Consider the following 21,273-nt stretch of genomic DNA (forward strand, 5'->3'; position numbering starts at 1 on the left):
GAGGAAGGTAGGAGGTTATAATTTATTCAGGGACACAACAAAGTTTCTACCATAGGCCAATACTTTTATCCTGTCTCTTGAAGGAATTGATACTCCCAGGAGTGAGGAGGACAAGATATGTAAGACAGTAACATCAGATTTCGAGTTTAAATGGATGCCATCAAGTCCAGCCCTCTCATTTTACAGATGAAAAAACTAAGGCTGAAAAAGATTAAATGACTTGCCTAGGTCACATGGCTAGCAAGAATCTGAGGCAGGATTCAAACTCAGTTCTTCCTGACTCCAAACCTAGCACTCTATCCATTGTGTTACCTCACTCCCCCAAATGTTTTTTTTTAATTTGTTTTCAGTTTTCTACAATCACTTCCATATATCTTAGATTTTTCCCCTCCTTTCCACACTACATCCCCACTCCTGCCCTGAGATGGCAAACAATTTTACAGAGGTTCTACACGTACGTTCCTATTAAATACATTTTCACCTTAATCATGTTGCATAGAAGAATTAAAATGAATGGGAGAAATCATAAAACAAACCAAAACATAATACAGAACAAAATGATCTGTTTCATTCTGCGATCGAATTCCATAGTTCTTTCTCTGGATGTGGAAGGCATTTTGCTTTAAGAGACCTTTGGGAATTATTCAAGTCCTTGCATTGCAATGAAAGTACTAAGTTTACCAGAAAAATTCCTCACACACTGTGGTTGTTGCTGTGTACAAATTTCTCCTGGTTCTGCTCCTTTCACTCAACATCAGTTCATATAAGTCTTTCCAGGTCTCTCTGAAGTCTTCCTGTTCGTCATTTCTACTAGCACAATAGTATTCCATTACATTCATATACCACAATTTATTCACATTCCTCAATTGATGGGCATCTCCTTGATTTCCAGTTTTTGGCCACCACAAAGAGAGCTGCTGTAAATATTTTTGTACATGTGGGACCTTTTCCCATTTTTATGATCTCTTCCCATTTTTATGATCTTTTCCCATTTGTATGGTCCTCGAAGCATTATTGCTGGGTCTCATTCCCCCAAATGTTGAAGGAGGCAAATATGAACCAGGAATCTCCTGACATGAGTCAGTTACTCAGTTTACAAGCATTTATTAAGCATTCACCATATGCCACACACTGTGCTAGATATCAAGGATACAGATTTTAAGAATGAGACAATCCCTACTCTCAAAGAACTTACATTCTTATGAATGGAACAACGGATACATATGTTAGCATATACCAAGTAAGTATAAATGAGTTAGTGGGACATTCTTTTCCAAGTAAGTGATTTGTTGGGCTTTTGTTTGTTTTGTTTTGTGTTTTTTACAAAAGAGAAAATGAGGATGCAATTTGATAATTCCTAGGAAATAATTCTGTATTTAGATTACTTTTTGGTATTTAATCTGTTTTTGTTTTTTACTGGCCAATACTTTATTGTAGCACTAAGGTCGTCTTTGCAATGAGGTGTGTCTAGATTTGAATTGAATATAATTTTTGGCTTTTATATTAATGGTTGCTTTCAGCATTTGTCACATTCATTCATCAGGTATTTATTGAGTTTCTGATAAAATCTAAGAAAATAATTATGGTAATTTGGTAAATAACCAGAGATAATCTGCTAGATTTCTGTTTTGTAATGTTATGGGAATGTATCTCTGTTACCTATCACAAGCATAATTCTAATGTGTTTTTTTTTCTTTTTAAAGGTATTACTATGATGGAGACATGATCTGTAAAGTACAAGGCAAGAGGTTTGTCTACAAGTTTGTTTGTGATTTGAAGACTCTTATTGGATACAGTGCAGCAGAGTTGAACCGTTTGGTTACAGAGTGTGAACAGAAGAAACTTGCAAAGATGCAGCTCCATGGCATTGCACAGCCAGTCACAGCAGTTGCATTAGCTACTGCTTCTCTGCAAACAGAAAAAGATAATTGAGCCCAGGACCTTATAGAAGCATGAGGCCTTTTTGAATAGTTAAAACAAGCATTGCTCTTTGTTACAGAATCTGAAGCTTCTTTTATTCGTAGACAGTACAATCTGATGCATGATTTTTTTACAGAGATTTCAGACTATTGTGAATTTGGATCTTTTTACTTTGAGCATATATTTCAGTGTATGCATATGTATGTGTTAAGGGATTAACACAATGTCTTCAGTGTGAAGGCTGTCCCGCTGTGGTTGGTAGTTGGATATCTGTCAGGAAAGCTGAATCTGGTCAGTATTAATTCAAAAAAATTTGTAGTAGCATCTAAAGAAGAAAAGTAAATGAAGAATCTACAGGAAACAGTCGAGGTTATACGTTAATAATTTTGGAAAATGTGACTGTTTCCCCCTCTGCTGTCTTAGATGTTACTTTAATTAAAACTACAGAATGGAATTTCCACCACTAGTGCATGTATGCCTGTTAGTTTCATCTTATCAAACAACTGAAATGAGAGATGTTATAAAGAAGTTGAATAAATTACTAAACTTGCGGTATCAAGTCATTATGGCAATTTTTGTATTTGCGAGGGAAGTACAGTAAGAAGGTGACTAGCAGAAGGTCAGTGCTGAAGAAAGAGATCCAGGTTTAAATCTGGCTTAAGTCAAGCCAATTATGTGGATTCATTGTATTATGTATAGAATAAAATACATACATGAGACCAAGAATTTAAATTATTTTGAGAGATGTAAATTCTAATAGACCAGCTATTAACAGAAATCTTAATGATCTGTTTTTCCTGTCAGAAGTTTAAAAGCCTGAAAAGGTATACCTCAACCAGAAAATAGTTTTGTGTTTTATTACCCTACGGTGCTGGTTATACTAAGCAGGGCAGCTTATATATTCATTATGTTTTTTTTTATCTGAATGAAATGAAGACTTCAAATCAGTCAGTAGTTCCTTGCCATACAGGAAAATAATATTTTACTTGCACATATGCTTATGAAAAGCTGGGAATTTGGCTTCCAGACTTTTGGACAGTCTAATATTTTTTAAAATGGAAATAGGCTTTCGTTTATGCTTCCTTTTCAGTATCTTAAAATATTCTCATACCCTTTCCTCCATGTAAATAACCATTTTCCTACCATAAATTAACTCTGAACAAAAATATTTCATTATTCTTTAAGAATGTTCCTTGAATCCAGAACCAAGAAACTGATAAATATCTCTTCAGCTCTTCTTGATGGTGAGTTGGCATCTTAGACATGATTCTTGATGCCCTACATCATTTTTAAACGTACTCTTATCCCTTTCCAAAACAGTAACTTCATAATGAAAGATCTGTAAATGTTATTGACTGTTAATTGGGTAGAAGAGATCAAGACTCATAGGGAAAGTCATTTTCTTAACAGCTGATCCTGGAAACAGGGAAGAAATTTCTTAAATATTTTTCATCCTCTATCTTCTTCCATAATAGTTTCCACTACCAGGTTAAGAAATGCCTTACTCTAACAATCTAGCTTTTTAAAAAAATTAATATCTTAATATCTTTTTTAATGTCTACAACACTTTATGTAGCTGAAGTATAAGAACAATAAAACTCTTTAATTTCTATTTTATGCGTCAGTTTGTTAATGCAAGTGATATAATGACTTTTGCCATTTAAGTTATATAATTATAAGGCTTTTCTCTCAAAGATTATAAAAGGAGTAGTATGCATTTATAAGTAACAGCATAGCTTCAATTAACCACTAAAGTTCAAAGACAGTAATCATACTCCCCCTTTTGTCACAGGGGAAAAAAATGACAAGTTACTTAACGATTTTTCTAATTGGTAAAGAATCGCCTGGAGAAAGGGAGAAACCTTTCTATCTTTTTCGGATCCAATCTCTGACTAAAATACATATATTTGTTGGCTTGGAAAAAAGGATTGAATCTACTTTATTTTTGTCTGTCTAGAACCACAATGGTCCAATTTTTTTTTCAGTGTTCTCCAGAAACATTTTTTCCCCGTAGAATTTCATCTATTTCTCCCCATCAGTAGCCACCTTATTTGCCTTATCCACCAATGATATCAGAAATATCAGCCAAGAAAATTTTAGGCTAATTTTGGCTACAACTTTGTCCTAACGTACGTATTTTTGAAGCTAATGAATATTCAGTTGGAAGGTTTATTAGGCAGTTCTGTTTTCAAATGTCCCTCTTTTTTATGTAGCAGTTTACATCTATAGCTAACATGCCTGAAACTGTGGCAAAGATCTGGAAAATCATGTGTTAGCATGTTAAATTAGAGGTGGGTTATCCTAAAGAGAGATGCTTTCCTGTAGTTAAACTCCACACTGAAATTAAAAGTTTCTTATCAAACCAAGTATATCATCAGTAAATTAGAAATAATTCAGGTTAATATTTGCATTTATTTTCTAAGCAATTACCTGAAACCCCTCCACTATAGAACAAGAATAACTTTCTTTGAAAGTTTGTTTCATTTATTTTTGGTAAGGTCTGCTGTTTTTCTACATTTGTGATTTATGCACTCCTCCCCTTTAAAAAGGGCTAGTGCAACTTTCAGATAGCACAAAACTGTTTTCCAATTTGTCATACTTGCAAATCTTTGATTAGCTAGGTCATCAGATCTAGAGGGTATACAGATATTAAGACTTTGACGATATTGTTCTGTTGCTACCAGGAAAAAAAATTACCCATCTTTTGTAAAGGGAAGCAGGATTTTTTGAATATGTTTTTACTCTTTAAATAAAGACACTTATACTGTCATAGTAACAATTATGTATTCGTGTTTTTTTAGTAATTTTAAATAAAACAATTCTTTTCTATTTTTACTCAGATACAAAAATATTTGTGCATAAAATGTCAAAATCATAAAATAAGAAGAATAAAACTGTTGAACAATAAATGTCTTTGATGTTTGAGGGTTTTTTTTTCTAAATACAATAGTAGTCTCAAATTCCTAAATGAAAGGTTGAAAATATCACATTCCTGTATCATAGCTAAGCAATTAGCACTTGAAGCTCATACACAAATATAGGAAAGTGTAATTTCATTGGTACAGGAACTCCTCCCACTAACAGAAAACCTGTGATTTACTAGGCAATTTCTAGGAAATCACCTACACAGCACAAAGATGAAAAAGTTGCCCACAGTCACATGTATAACTAATAAGTCTTAAGAGGCAAAATTTTCACCCAGGTTTTCATGCCTCTAATCCTAGCATTCTATCTGATTTACCCTATGCAGTAACCTCAAACCTTATGTTAAATCATAAATAAATAGAATCAGTGTCTCTAAACTAATTTGAAAAAAATACAAAACCAAACTAAAAGGCTACTCTGTGAATGTAAAGGACTACACTTTGGTATTTTGTTTAGTTCTTGGTTTTGGGGTTTTTTTGTGTGTTTTTTTAATAATCCTAGACAGTGCTTACTTCAGACATGATAGTGATAATGGCATATAATAAAATGTTTTTTAAATCCTAAGTTTAAGTCTCAAAGTTAATAGGCATAGTATTAGAATCAGCGAAATGCTTAGAATTGTACTAAAGTTCAGATGAATGCCTGGTTCAACTCTTTGTTAAAGCTTTTTATGTACCCGTAATTGGACCGTCTCACATTTCAACTTTTGTTTCTGATTTTTTGGATTGAGCAAGGGAAATGCTTTTAAATGTGGTTATTTTCTATCCAAATGTAACAGGTAGTGTAATGGAAAGAGTTTTTTTCATTGTATTTAGAGTTACAGAGCCTAAGTTTTAATTCTGCTTTTGCCATTTAACAGCTTCTGTGATCTTTGGCAATCTATTTAACCTCTCTGGGCCTCTTTTTCCTCAACCCTGATGGGCTTGGATGAGTTGACACTTATGGTGACTTTTAGCTTTATCACTGTCCTATGCATCATAGTCTCATTTTAATTTTGACTTAATTTCACACAATGTTAGCTCTGGAGGCAATTTAGTCCAACTCTGTCTCAGATGAGCAAAACTGAAGAGGTTAAATGACGTTTCGTACAGTAGTAAAGCTAAATTCACAATAACACGTCTCCTAATTCCCAATACCTTCTTATTTCTTTGTCCAGCACACTTCTTAAAAGCTGGTTTAGAAATCAATGACAAGATTAGGAAAGTGTTGAGGTATTTTCATTCATTGTAATTTGTGTCTAAGATTTTTAATTAACTTCTTGATTGTATAAAAGTACTCACTGTCCTCACTATTCCCACAATGTAGGTTAATCTGTAAATAGGGCATGTGTTTACACATGATTTTACAGATTAACCTACATTGTGGGATAAACAAATTTTTTTTGTTCTGGATAAACAAAACACCCTTTAAAATATTTTTAGCATTAATGAGTAAGTTTGGATTTCAACTCATGTTAAAAGAGATGAAATATTAATATTGGCATCTAAAGATTTGTGTGCAAAAATATGGATAGAGTGCATTTCCATTTACAGAGCGTGTAAAGAAAAATTAAATAGATCCATTTTCAAGCAACTTCTATTTGGAGCAACATCAAGGACAGATATAAATGCAAAGGAATTGGGGAAGTAGGGTAAAGACTAGTAACTGGAGGAATCAGGAAAGATACTATATATTCTTATATATATGTATGTAGGTGTGTGTGTGTGTCTATGGAGAGAGAGAATTAGCACTTAAGCTGAACTTCCAAGGGAGATAGAAGTTCTAGAAGTTAGAAGTGAGAAGTGGGCATCAAGGACAGCCTGGGCAAAGTCCTGGACACAGGATTATTGTGTGTACAGAGCAGTAAGTAGGCTACTTTGGGAAATTGAGCGTATAAAGAGAAGTGATAAACCTGGAAAAGTGAATGGAGCCAGTTGGTGAAGGGCTTTAGATACCAATTCAGAGACATTTTGTCTTTTTTGCTAGACAGTGGTAGTCACTGGTACTTCTTGAGTAGAAAGGAGTGGCATAGTCAGATTAAGTTTTAGGAATATCATTTTGGCAGCTATGTGGAGGATATTGGAAAAGTGGTAGTAACCTTGACAGAAATAAGAAAGTTAGGGGGAAGAGTGAGGTTTGGAGGAATGATGACTTCTATTTTAGATGTCGAGTTTGAAATGTCTATGAGAAAATCAGGTCGAGTTGCTATGTGTAATAGTAGTTAATAGGCATGTAGGTAGTTGAATGTGTAGGACTAGAATTCAGAGGGGGATGAGAGCTGGATGTGTACATTTGGGATGTACATGATAATGGAACCTATGGCATTTGTTGAATCCTGGGATACACCAACACATAGGGACTGAGACATGGATGATGAGCCTACAAAGGATACAGAGAAGGAAATGGAAAAGTAGGAGAAAGCAATGTGTCATGAAAATGCAGAGGAGAAAATATTAAGGAAGACAAGGTGATCATCACTGTTAAATACTGCAGAGAGACCAAGAAAGATGGGGACTGGTAAAAGGACATTAAATTTGGTTTTTTAATTGAAATCATTTTTTCATTTGATTAACAAACATTTATTGACTATGATGTTCAAAGCACTAGACAAAGACAAAGATGGCAGCTGTATACATCTTCACACCAGGTGGCATCATACAGAAACAACTGTTAAAAGTATTAACAGCAAGGGCAGCTAGGTGGTGCAGTTGATAGAGCATGAGTCCTGGAGTGAGGAGGATCTCAATTTAAATCTGGCCTCAGACACTTACTAGCTGTGTGGCTCTGGGTAAGTCACTAAACCTTGTCTCCCCCTGCCCCCCCAAAACATTAACAGCAACACAGTACAGAAAATACAAAAAAACAAGTAAGGAATTACAGTAGACACCTTTTATAAAAAGGAACATTATTACTTAAGTTTTCACAAAACAAATATAATTTCTCTTATGAAGGATATCATCCTACTACAACAGTATTATTCAGTTTTTCATAATGAATTCAAGTATCTGACATAAAATAGCCATGCTCCTAAAATAAAATCATTGTAAATACAGATCACTAGAGAAACTCTTCATAAATCACATTATAATGCAGAAAGCTGCTTTCTAATCTTATTTGTCATAAATTCATATTTTCACTTGTTAGAGGAATTTTAAGAACATTAGATGTAATCTGGAGTTTCCTTAAAGAAAACATACACACACACACACATATTGTTGAGTCATTTCACTTATGTCTGATTATTTATGATCCCATTTGGGGTTTTCTTGGCAAAGACACTGGGGTGGTTTGCCATTTTCTTCAACTTATTTTATAAATAAAGAAACTGAGGCAAACAGGGTGTAGCACCAATGTGATGTTCACAGAGCCTATGGCAGCCTTGAATATCCCAGTGCAATTCTGAATCACGAAATACAACAGACTCTCCACATGGAAGACAGAACCAAAGCATTTATTCAAACACCAGAAAGCCAAATTCATCACAGCAACAAAGAAATCTATACACGATAACAATGCAGAGGGCAACACTATCCCCAAACCTTCCCTCTGTTAGGCTTCCCACAAACCAGCTCCCTTAAACAAATCACAAACAGGCTCTTTCACTCACACTAGCCAGCAGCCTGCTTTCTCTCCCTTAATTCTGACTACTTGGACCAATTTCCTCTCAGCTCTGTTCCACCCAGTCAGCAAGCTCTTCCTACCACAGGCTTCATGTGACCTAGACTTCCCATGTGACCCAGGCAGGGCACATGGTCCTATTAATGAATGGGAAAGGTCTTCTCATTTAAATTACCATTACAAAGGGTTAAGTGACTTGCCCAGGATCACACAGCTACTAAGTGTCTGAGGCCAGACTTATCTTCTTAACTCTAGTCCTTGCATTGTATCTACTGTGCACTGTGCCACCTAGTTTCTCTCTGTCCCTCTCTGTCTCTCTCTTTCTCTGAATATATGTATATATTATATATATATATATATATATAATATATGTGTGTATGCATGTGTATGTGTGTATACACACATGTATATATGAGTGTGTATGCACACATATACATATACAAATGTACATGTATGCAAATATTTGTAGATTTCTTCACAAATGTATGCATACAGAGATTAAAAACATCACACTAAATATATGTATATATACACAGATTCAGTTATCTCAAAATACTATATAATGACAGTATTTCTAGCCTTTATCCTTATACTTTCAAGCACACAACATCACATCCTGCTCTCCCAATGCAAAAACATACACACCAATACACAAACTTTCAGGGAATTATGCTTCTAGTATATGACAGCAGGTACTTTAATAAAAACCAAGTAACTGATATCAAGCCAGAATTGTACATAAATTTGTTACTAAAAAGCCCTACCAACTTCTCTCTCTTCTGAAAGATTTCAGTGTTCATGATTGATAATTTTGAAGTCTTTTCATACAAATTTGGAGGTATGGATTATTTTTCATGAAAGAATTATATGAACTGTATATCTGATTATACCCCTGCAAATGGGACATTTTCTTTTTTTTTAATCTTTTTTTTAAAATTTATTTAATTTATTTATTTAACTTTTAACATTCATTTTCACAAAATTTTGGGTTCCAAATTTTCTCCCCATTTGCCCCCTGCCCCCATCCCCGAACACCGAGCATTGTGATTGCCCCTATAACCAATCTGCCCTCTCTTCTATCATCCCTCCCTTCCCTTGTCCCCATCTTCTCTTTTGTCCTGTAGGGCCAGATAACTTTCTATACCCCATTACCTGTATTTCTTATTCCCTAGTAGCAAGAACAGTACTGGACAGTTGTTCCTATAACTTTGAGTTCCAACTTCTCTTCATCCCTCCCTCCCCACCCATTCCCTTTGGGAAGGCAAGCAATTCAATATAAGCCATGTCTGTGTAGTTTTGCAAATGACTTCCATAATAGTCGTGTTGTGTAAGACTAACTATATTTCCCTCCATCCTATCCTGCCCCCCATTGCTTCTATTCTCTCTTTTGATCCTGTCCCTCCCCAAGTGTTGACTTCAGATTGCTCCCTCCTCCCATTGCCCTCCCTTCCATCATCCCCCCTACCCTGCTTATCCCCTTCTCCCCCACTTTCCTGTATTGTAAGATAGGTTTTCATACCAAAATGAGTGTGCATTTTATTCCTTCCTTTAGTCAAATGTGATGAGAGTAAACTTCATGTTTTTTCTCTCACCTCCCCTCTTTTCCCCTCCACTAAAAAGTCTTTTGCCTTCCTCTTTTATGAGAGATAATTTGCCCCATTCCATTTCTCCCGTTCTCCTCCCAATATATTTCTCTATCACTGCTTAATTTCATTTTTTTTAAGATATGATCCCATCCTATTCCATTCACTCTGTGCTCTCTGTCTCTGTGTCTACGTGCGCGCATGTGCGTGCACACGCGTGTGTGTGTGTGTGTGTATGTGTGTGTGTGTGTGTATGTAATCCCACCAACTACCCAGATACTGAAAAGTTTCAAGAGTTACAAATATTGGCTTTCCATGTAGGAAGGTAAACAGTTCAACTTTAGTAAAGTCCCTTATGACTTCTCTTTGCTGTTTACCTTTTCATGCTTCTCTTCATTCTTGTGTTTGAAAGTCAAATTTTCTTTTCAGCTCTGGTCTTTTCATCAAGAATGCTTGAAAGTCCTTGATTTCATTGAAAGACCATTTTTTCCCCTGAAGTATTATACTAAGTTTTGCTGGGTAGGTGATTCTTGGTTTTAGTCCTAGTTCCTTTGACTTCTGGAATATCATATTCCACGCCCTTCCATCCCTTAATGTAAAAGCTGCTAGATCTTGTGTTATCCTGATTGTATTTCCACAGTACTTGAATTGTTCCTTTCTAGCTTCTTGCAATATTTTCTCCTTGACCAGGGAACTCTGGAATTTGGCCACAATGTTCCTAGGAGTTTCTCTTTTTTGGATCTCTTTCAGGTGGTGATCGATGGATTCCTTGAATACTTATTTTGCCCTCTGGTCCTAGAATTTCAAGGCAGTTTTCCTTGATAATTTCATGAAAGATGATGTCTAGGCTCTTTTTTTGATCATGGCTTTCAGGTAGTCCCATAATTTTTCAATTGTCTCTCCTGCATCTATTTTCCAGGTCAGTTGTTTTTCCAATGAGATATTTCACATTCTCTTCCATTTTTTCATTCTTTTGGTTTTGTTTTGTGATTTCTTGGTTTCTCATAAAGTCATTAGCCTCCATCTGTTTCATTCTAATTTTGAAAGAACTATTTTCTTCAGTGAGTTTTTGAACCTCCTTTTCCATTTGGCTAATTCTGCTTTTGAACGGATTCTTCTCCTCATTGGCTTTTTGAACCTCTTTTGCCAATTGAGTTAGCCTATTTTTCAAGTGTTATTTTCTTCAGCATTTTTTTGGGGTCTCCTTTAGCAAGGTGTTGACCTGCTTTTCATGCTTTTCTTGCATCTCTCTCTTTTCTCTTCCCAATTTTTCCTCCACCTCTCTAACTTGATTTTCAAAATTCTTTTTGAGCTCTTCCATGGCCTGAGCCCATGGTATATTTATTTTGGATGTGTGGGATACAGAAGCCTTGACTTCTGTGTCTTTCCCTGATGGTAAGCATTGTTCTTCCTCCTCTGAAAGGAAGGGAGGAGATATCTGTTCACCAAGAAAGTAACCTTCTATGGTCTTATTTTTTTTCCTTTTTCTGGGCATTTTCCCAGCCAGTGACTTGACTTCTGAGTGTCCTCTCCACACCCACCACGCCTCCAGATATGCCCAGCCAGGGCTTGGGGTCTGAGATCCAATGCTGCTTCCCAGCCTCAGGGCTTTGGGTGGGGTGGGGGGAGGGGCTGCTATTCAGTGTGAGATTAAGTTCAGGTGCTCTGGTGGGGGCAGGGCCGCCTCATGGGCTCAGTTCCCTCAGGAGGTTTATGCTGAGACCTTCAACAATGGATCCAAGCTCCTGCCTGCTTTGGGAGCCCCTGTCTGCTGCTGCCTCCACTGCTGCCTCCCAAGAGGGCCTGAGTTATGGGGACACCCCACTCCCCTCTCGACCAGCTAAAGAGACCCTCTCACTGACCTTCGGCACCTGTGGGTGGAGGGACCTGCATAGCTGTTGGAGATTCTGTCCCTGAAGCCTGCTTGGATGTGCTCCTCTTGGTGCTGTGTGGCCAAGGCAGGGCTGGGCTCTGCTCTGGGTCTGGTGTGCGACGGACCTTTCGGGTCAGTTTTTCAGGTCTCTCTGGAACAGAAATCTCTTCTGCTCCATTGTTCTGTGGCTTCTGCTGCTTCAGAATTTGTTGGGAGTTCTTCTTTACAGGTATTTTATGGGCTGTGGGTTCGGAGCTAGCATATGTGTATCTTTCTACTCCGCCATCTTGGCTCCACCCCCTGGGCATTTTCTTAAAAAAGGAACACATTCTTTTGCATACTACTAGATGACCACAGGGAATAAATACAATAGAAACTTTTTTATTCATACAAACTTTATATGTTCTTGCTTCCTGTAATCTCCTAAACTGTTTTTCCATAGGGAGACCTGAAACATCTTCTGGAACATGTGTTATCTTCCTTTCCACAAATAAATTGTTATACAACACAGAATTAATTTCTTTGAGAAAAGTTTTAAGTATATTGGCTACAGCAATTTAAATATATTGGCTTACATATATTAGACAATACTATATATATATATATGTATGTATGTATTGGTTACAATATATTTGACTAAAAGATATCAATTAGTTTTCTTGCTTGTAGGAACATCTCTTGTTTAAAAACACTATGTTCCTGCTCATTAATCACACCTGATGTTAAGAGACTATCCAGAGTAGGAAGTACATGAGTCAAATGCTCAAACAGCCATTCTGTTCTTCCAAATTAATGTTAGGTCATTTGTTCAATGTGTCTCTCCTTCATTTTATAGTCTTCTGCACTGAATAGACCCTCATTGACTTCTGCATTGATACAACCTCATTAACTACTTTATAATCATAACAATGTTAAGATTTTATCTGAACAGTTTCTTTTACTAGACTTCTAATCATTGGAGTTTTCATCATGACTGATTGTTTTGAATTATTTTCTCCAGGTCCAAAATGAATAATTGTTAAATCAGCAAATTTGTCCCCTAGAGTGTCTGAAGTTGATGAAGAGATTTGGTCACTAGCTTGAACTTCATTAATAAACTCTTGTACTTTCATTTAGATCAAGTACTCCCACCTTGGGAACCATTTGTCATGTTCACCCCAAGAATCAATTTCTAATTTCCAGTAGCTCAGAGGTCTGCCATCACAGCAAAAGCATTTGACGTTATCATTTTGACCCACATAATAAAAACCAGTACTTGCAAGCTGCTCTGGACGAACTGGAATTTGAGGTATTCACATCACAAATGTTTAAACATGGGCTACATGGGTTTGCATGCTCAGATTATGAACACTGAATCTTGATGTTTCTTGGAACTGATTTTCCAGGAAAGGACAGTTAGGAAAATGTCTCCTATGTTCTGACGTGGAATCATCTTTTATTTCCCAATTACTCAGTTTTCCACCATAGGTGAAACTAGCTACTATAAAGGCACAGCTAGTGAACAGTTGTTGTTTTTAATATTTGTCAGTAGCACTGTCCTCTTGTTTTCAGTTGTCCAGCATTAAGCCACAACAGAAACATTTAACTCTATCATTCATACTGATATAATAAAATCCAACTCGAGAAATCCACCCTAAGAAAGGCTTCTCTCTGAAACTGGATCATTGGGAAGCAGAATGTGTAGACCTTCTGTAGAGTTCATATGACACATCGTATTTCATTACGTATGCATCACTTCATCAAATGTGGTTACAGCACACCATCCTCTAGCACATTCATAATTTAGTGCTTTGGGAATAAAATGGGACATCTTTCTCTACAAGGTTGTTTTGTGTGTGGTTTTGTAATGTTTATTTAGCTAAAAATGTACAAGTGAATCTTTTTTCATCCTTTTGCACTTAAAACACTAACTGAATAGGTTCTTTGTGTTATAGAACATCCAGCATTAGAATTACATTGAGTCACTTCTGAAAGAGGTAGAGTAATTCTCTCAAGTCATCTCAATGGCATATGGTAATATACTTTAGACATAATTTACTCAGACCTGTGAGGTACTAGTTTATCATCATGTTGCTTACTTATTACAATACTACCTCAGTGAACTGAAAGTTGATTAACTTTTAAAGACGTATACCTTAAACCCACATTGATGTCCATGTATATATGTGTATGTATACATATACATACATACGTATATACACCTTAAAACCTTATTTTCCTAATGACAATTTACAAGGGACCAAAAATACCTTAAACACTAAAATCAACTTTATGGTATTAGAAAATATTTAAAAGTATATTTCTAAATTGAGAAGACTATGCTTGAAAAATTAATGGCATGTTTTACAATCTGGTCTTCATTTAACTTCACTTTAGAAGCACAATTTGCATAATCTTGGCTGAAGCCAAACTTACACTAAATAAAGATGGATATGATTTCAAGTGACCAAATTTTGCTTATAGCACACAGTTATTTTTCTGTCTTAAAGTAGAGTTTTCTGATTGCTTCAATGTTTTCAAAAGTTGTAGTATTTGTCTTCTACTTCACTATAGTACTCATCCTTTCCAAAATTTTGAACCTACAATTTTATGCTTTGTGTAGAGAACATATTTTTCTACAAACTTCAAAAAGGTGTTTAATTTCTGTAACAGGAGCTTTGCATATGTTTGGTACTACCATTTTAACCTAAGATATACCAGGTTACAAATAGTTAGAATAGACTTATAATGTTATCCTGTATGCTTAAAAACTTGCCCTACCAAAAAATTATTTTATAGATGTATTTCTGTTATCATCCTTCACTCACTCTGAAAAGGTACCTTTAGATCATTTTTCATTATTTAATGTCTATAGTCAAGCATGAAAGTACCTCTCAGAATTTAGATTATGGTACTTTTAAGAATTCTAGGTCTTCATATTGAGATTTATTACTTTAAAGAAGAAATGAAAATGTTTATAACAGAAAGATCCTGCTTTTGTCATAAGATCTCAATCCTTGTGGTTCCTCAGGGCAAAAGGGTGGGAAAAGGAGGAACACACACAAATCTGTTTTCTAATGCAGCATATGGGGCCTTAGCTTAGAATGTATCACATAGGCCTGAGGTGTATGGGGCACTGGGACAGAGGCAGCTTTAGCTCCACACCAGTCTGGAGACAGGAACCCAAGTTTTCTCCCAGAGGAGGCTGACTGATCAAGGCCTCCACTGAGAAGTTGTCAAGGCCACTGAAGTTAGCAATAAAAATTTCACAGGAGAACTTGAATATAGCAGTTTTGGTTAGGTGTGGGTAGACTGAGAAGTGAGTAGAAGGTGAGAAAGTGAAGGCAATGAGTATATACAACTTTTTCCTGAATTGACTGTGAAAAGAAAGAGAAATAGGGGATAAATTGAGGGGGATGATAGGGTGAGTGAAGGGTATAAATACATATATAGATATATACACACATAAAATTTATTTGTTTTCAGTTTTCAACATTCACTTCCACAATATATTGAATTCCAGATTTTTTCCCCATCTCTCCCCTCCTCCCACCCCAGGACAGCATGCAACCCAACCACCCCTTTTCTAAATCTGCCCTCCTTTCTCTCACCCCCCTTCTCCCATGCCCCTCTCCTCTATTTTCCTCTAGGGCAAGATAGATTTCTATACCCCATTGCCTTTACATCTTATTTCCCAGTTGAATGCAAAAGTAATTTTTAACATTCATTTTTTAAGCTTTGAGTTCCTTATTCTCTCCCTTCCTCCCTGCTCACCCACCCTCATTGACAAAGCAAGCCATTTGATATAGGTCGTACATGTGTAGCCATGCAAAACATGTCCATAACAGTCATACTGCAAAAGATTAACCACATTTCCCTCTATCCTGTCCTGCCCTCCATTTATTTCATTCTCTCCCTTGACCTGTCCCCTCATAAAAGAGTTTGCTTCTGATTACCCCTTTCCCCAATCTGCCTTCTATTATCCTCCCTCTCCTATCCCTTTTCCCCTTGCCTTCCTGCAGGGTAAGATAGATTTCCATACCCAAATGAGTGTGTGTTATTCCCTCCTTAAGCCAAATTTGATGAGAGTAAGGCTCGTTTATTCCCTCTTACCTCCTCCTTCTTCCCCTCCATTGTAAAAGCTCTTTCTTCCCTCTTTTATGTGAGATTTGCTACATACTATCTGTCCCTTTCTCTTTCTCCCAGTACATTCCTCTCAACACTTATTTTTTTTTCAGGTATTCTCCCTTCATATTCAGCTCACCTTGTGACTTCTGTCTATATACATATACGTATTCCCTCTAACTAGCCTAATGCTGAGAAAAGTCTCCTGAGTTACAAATATCATCTTTTCATGTAGGAATGTAAACTGTTCAACTTTAATGAGTTCCTTGTGGCTTCTCTTTCGTGTTTACCTTTTCATGCTTCTCTTGATTCTTGTATATGAAAGTCAAATTTTCTATTCAGCTCTGGTCTTTTCACCAAGAATGCTTGGAAGTCCTCTATTTCATTGAAATTCCATTTTTTCCCCTGAAGTTTTATATTGTTTTGCTGGGTAGCTGATTCTTGGTTTTAATCCCTCATGCTTTGACCTTTAGAATATCATATTCCAAGCTCTCTGATCCTTTAAGGTAGAAGCTGTTAGATCTTGTGTTATCCTGATTGTATTTCCTCAATACTCAAATTGTTTCTTTCTGCCCGCTTGCAATATTTTCTCCTTGACCTGGGAACTCTGGAATTTGGCTACAATATTCCTAGGAGTTGCTCTTCCTGGATCTCTTTCAGGAGGTGATTGGTGGATTCTTTCAATATTTATTTTGCCCTCTGGTTCTAGAATATCAGGGCAATTTTCCTTGATAATTTCATGAAAGATGACATCTAGGCTCTTTTTAATCATGGCTTTCAGGTAGTCCCATAATTTTTAAATTGTCTTTCCTGGATCTATTTTCCAGGTCAGTTTTTTTCCAATGAGATATTTCACGTTGTCTTCTATTTTTTCATCCTTTTGGTTTTGTTTTATAATTTCTTCATTTTTCATAAAGTCATTAGCTTCCATTTGCTCCATTCTAATTTTTAAGGAATTATTTTCTTCAGTGAGCTTTTGGACTTCCTTTTTCATTTGGCAAATTCTGCTTTCTAAGGCAGTCTTCCCCTCATTGGCTTTTTGGACTTCTTTTGCCATTTAGTTGAGTCTATTTTTAAAGGTGTTATTTTCTTCAGCATTTTTTGGGGTCTCCTTTAGCAAGCTGTTGACTTGTTTTCCAGAATTTTCTTGCATCACTCTCATTTCTCTTCTTAATTTTTCCTCTACTTCTCTTACTTGATTTTCAAAATCTTTTTTGAACTTTTCCATGGTCTGAGACCATTTCATATTTTTCTTGGAAACTTTGGATATAGGAAATTTGACCTTGCTGTATTCCTCTGGTTGTATGCTTTGATCTTCCTAGTCTTCAAGGACATAATGAAATACCTTGTCACCAAGAAAATAACCTTCTATAGTCTTATTTTTCTTGCCTTTTGGCCATTTTTCCAGCCAATTGCTCTTGACTTTTGAGCTCTTTGTTAGGTGGAGGGTGTACTGCCTCAAGTTTCAGGAGTTTTGTGCAGCTGTTTTCAGAGATATGTCTAGGGACCTGTAAATTCTCAGTTCCTTCAAAGTGGTATGATCAAAGGAGAGGTGTTTACCCCTCTCCTGGCCTGCACTCTAGTTTGTAAGCATCCACAAGCACTTTTTTCTGACCTGGAACCATAAGCTTCCCTCTCCATAGTCACCACCAGCTCCACCATGCCAGAACTGCTCCTTACCCCAGGACCACCACCCTGAACCTCAACCCAGATCAGCTGCTCAATTCTCCCACCATCTGTAGGCCAAGAGCTCCAGGAGCAGCTACCCCTGTGGCAGTGGCTGCTGCCACCCTGGAGCTAGGCCTGGGACTGGGGCCAAACCATGTTCCTCTCTCAGCCAGGTGAGAGAAATTTCTCACTGACATTTGAGCTATCTTTGGCGATTGTGGGTTGAGAAGTCTGGAAACTGCTGCAGCTGCCAGTGATTCAGTCCTCTGAGGCCTGCTCCAGCCCTATCTGTATTAGCACAACCCACTCTGGGCTGCGTTCTACTCTGAGCCTGGTGCAGTAGACCCTTCCTGTCAGCCTTCCAGATTGTCTTGAGCTGGAAATCTGTTTCACTCTGTCATTTTGTGGCCTCTGCTGCTCTTGAATATGTTTAGAGTCATTTTTTACAGATATTTTGAGGAGTTTGTGGGGAGAGCTCAAACAGATTTATTCTTCTATTCTGCCATCTTGGCTCCTGAGGGAAGGGTTATTTAAAGATGGAAGAGATCTAGGCATGTTTCGTAGGCATCAGTGAAGATGCCTGTGGAGAAGAAGTAAAAAATTAGGAAGAGGATGCAATGGAAGGATCAAGTTTCCCCTTCCCAGCTTAGAACTCTGTGAGAAAGTAGGGATAGTCATCTGATACCTAGGTAAATAGGGGATACAAAAACAACAAAGACAGTCTCTGCTATGAAGGAGCTTACAATCTAATGAGAGAAGACAAAAGGAAGCTGAAAACTTAGATCAAAGTGGGCGGTTGGGGGAAATGTACTCAGCATAGATGAGAAATGAAGAGATGGATAGCCTGGTCCCCCTCCTTTAATAGCAATTTTAAGAGGAACTCTTTGCCCTCTCTCCCGGCAGAGAGTTCTGATAATGTATGAGTACCAAGCCTGATGCAGTCTTTCAGGATGATGAAATTCCTGTTTTTTTTAAAAATTTTGTAACATTTATTTTTATTTTAAGTTCCAAATTCTCTCCCTCCAACTCCTCCTCCCCCCATTGAGAAGGTAAGCAATATGATACCCATTATACATGGGAAATCATGCAAGACATTTCCTTATTAGCCTTGTGGTTAAAACACACACACACACACACACACACACACACACACACACACACACACACACACTAAGAAAAATAAATTGAAAATCAATATGTCTCAATTTGTACCCAGAGTTCATCAGTTCTCCCTCTGGAAGCAGAGAGCATTTTTCACCATGAGTCTTTTGGAATTGTTATGGATGATTGTATTGATCAAAATAGTTAAGTTTTTCACAGTTGGTTATCGTTACAATATTGCTTTTACTATATGCAATGTTCTCCTTGGTTCTTCTCACTTCAGTTCTCATCAGTTCATATAAGTTTGCTCTTTTTTTCTGAAAACATCTCTCATGTCATTTCTTATCACAATAGTATTTCACTGCAATCATATACCACAACTTGTTCAGTCATTTCCCAATTGATGGACATCCCCTCAATTTCCAATTCATTGCCACAAGAAAAAGAGATGCTACAAAATTTCTGTACAAATAATTCCTTTTCCTTTTTCTTCAATATCTTTGGAATACAGACCTAGTAAACAGTATTGCTGAGTCAAGGGGTATGCACAGTTTTATAAATTTTTGGTCACCATTCCAAATTCTTCTCTAGAATGGTTGGACCAATTCACAACTCCACCAGCAGAGCACTAATGTACTTATTCTGCTATATCCCTGAGGAGGCTCCTGATGATGAGACTTAGTGCCATGATAGAGAAGACCAAAGGAGTACAGCCAGTTAAGAAATGAAGAGATTTCAGTGCCCTGACTCACAGTCTTTCCACTCCAAATCCAACCCTCATACTAGAGGGACTTCAGCATATATACTTCCTTATACACTCTAATTTCCCAGGTCCTCAATTTACCAATTTCCTATGACCTACTTCTCCATTCCATCTTAGCCACACACAGATCACTAATAGAGAAACACAAATTAAAGCAACTCTGAGGTTTTACCTCACAAGTCAAATTAACCTTCCTGAAGGGCTGATCTGACCATGTAATACCCTTCTTCAATAAATTCCAGTGGCTCCCTGTCAACTCCATGATCAAATTTAAAACTCGCTGACATTCAAAGACCTTCATAAGCTGGTCTCCTCCTAACTTTCTAGTCTTCTTAGGCCTTACATAATATCACTCCTACCACCCTCCCCTCGCCCCCCACATGTACACTCTGAGATCCAGAATGGTTTTCCTATAATTCCTTAAATAAGAAGCTCAATTTCCTGACTCTGATTATTTTCATACTGTCCCTGTTCTAGAACTTTCTTCATCCTCATTTCCACCTTCTGGCTTCCCTGACTTCTTTCAAGTTTCAGCTAAAATCTCACCTTCTCAGGGAAACCTTTCCTGATGCTCATTTAAGGCTAGTCCCTTCCATTTATTAACTCCAATTTTTTTCATATATATATATATATATATATATATATATATATATATATATATACATATGTATATATTTGTATGTATGTGTATATGTACATACACACACACACATATATATATCATTTGTGCATAGTTATTTTTGTATTGTCTTTTCCTTAGACTGTGAGTTCCTTGAGAGGTGGTAGTATCTTCTGCCTTTCTTTGTATCTCCAACACTTAACACCTAAATATTAGATTGGAAAAAAAGACAAAAGAAGAAAATGACAGTTATTAGAGGGACAGCAATTGAACAGGGACACGAATGAATTAGTCCAACCATTCTGGAAAGCAAATTTGTAATAATGCTCCAAAAGTCACTAACTGTGCATATACATACCTTTTGACTTAGGGACTTAAGCTTATAGCTAAGAAAAAAATCAAAGAAAGATGAAAAGCAATTATAAGTACAAAAATATTTATAACTGTTCTTTTGTTATAGCAAAGAACTGGAAACTAAGGGAGTATACAATTGAGGAATGGCTGAACAATTTAAAGTATATGAAAGCAATTGCATATTATGCATCTTAAGAAATGATCTGAGTCACTTTCAGAGAAACCTGGGAAGACTTGTATGAATTGATGCTGAGTGAAGTAAGCAGAACCAATTTATACAACAGATTGATTCATTAACCGATAGATTAATTTCTCTCCCCCCGCCCCTCCACTTTCCATTCTCCCCTTTCTTACTTTCTTTTTACTTGTCTATATACTATTTCTTTGGTCAAAGAGTCAGGATAGTGCCATGAGAGCCAAGGGATCATAAATGTATAAATTTCTAATAGGAATGACTCTTAGAAGTCATATAGTCCAATCCTCTATTTTTATAAGTGAATATACTGAGTCAGAGAGGTTCGATGTTTTCTGTATCTTCTAAATAAAAATAATCTTCAGGGGATTAAGGAGTTAGGATATTTTTCGTACCATTCTCTACTCCTTAATGGTAAGGTCCTTAAAGTCTAGAAGTCCTTAGGAAGACTTTAGGGATGTTTCCGATCAACCCTGACCTTGGGGATTCAAAATGTCGCATGTAAGCTGCACGAAAGAAGGAAAAGGAAAACAAAAATAGAAACAAAAGTGCAAGCCAAGTTTCCTACTAAGC

The 21,273-nt window shown here is 36.7% G+C and overlaps 1 protein-coding gene and 1 pseudogene across 4 annotated transcripts in view; one reads left to right on the top strand and one right to left on the bottom strand.

Annotated features, from left to right (window-relative positions):
- The window catches only part of GABPA (GA binding protein transcription factor subunit alpha), a 76,027-nt gene extending 71,198 nt beyond the window's left edge, over positions 1–4,829 (top strand). For all 4 annotated transcript variants that reach the window (XM_072614896.1, XM_072614895.1, XM_072614897.1 and 1 more), the window contains one exon: positions 1,704–4,829. In XM_072614896.1, coding sequence (XP_072470997.1) covers positions 1,704–1,932 — 229 coding nt within the window. In that variant the 3' untranslated portion in view covers positions 1,933–4,829. The remainder of the gene's footprint in view (positions 1–1,703) is intronic.
- Positions 4,830–5,950: 1,121 nt separating this feature from the next.
- Positions 5,951–13,708, bottom strand: LOC140508002 (baculoviral IAP repeat-containing protein 2-like; annotated as a pseudogene).
- Between the last annotated feature and the right edge of the window lie 7,565 nt (positions 13,709–21,273).

This window comes from Notamacropus eugenii, chromosome 5 (genome assembly GCF_028372415.1).
Source record: "Notamacropus eugenii isolate mMacEug1 chromosome 5, mMacEug1.pri_v2, whole genome shotgun sequence".
Lineage (NCBI taxonomy): Eukaryota > Metazoa > Chordata > Mammalia > Diprotodontia > Macropodidae > Notamacropus > Notamacropus eugenii.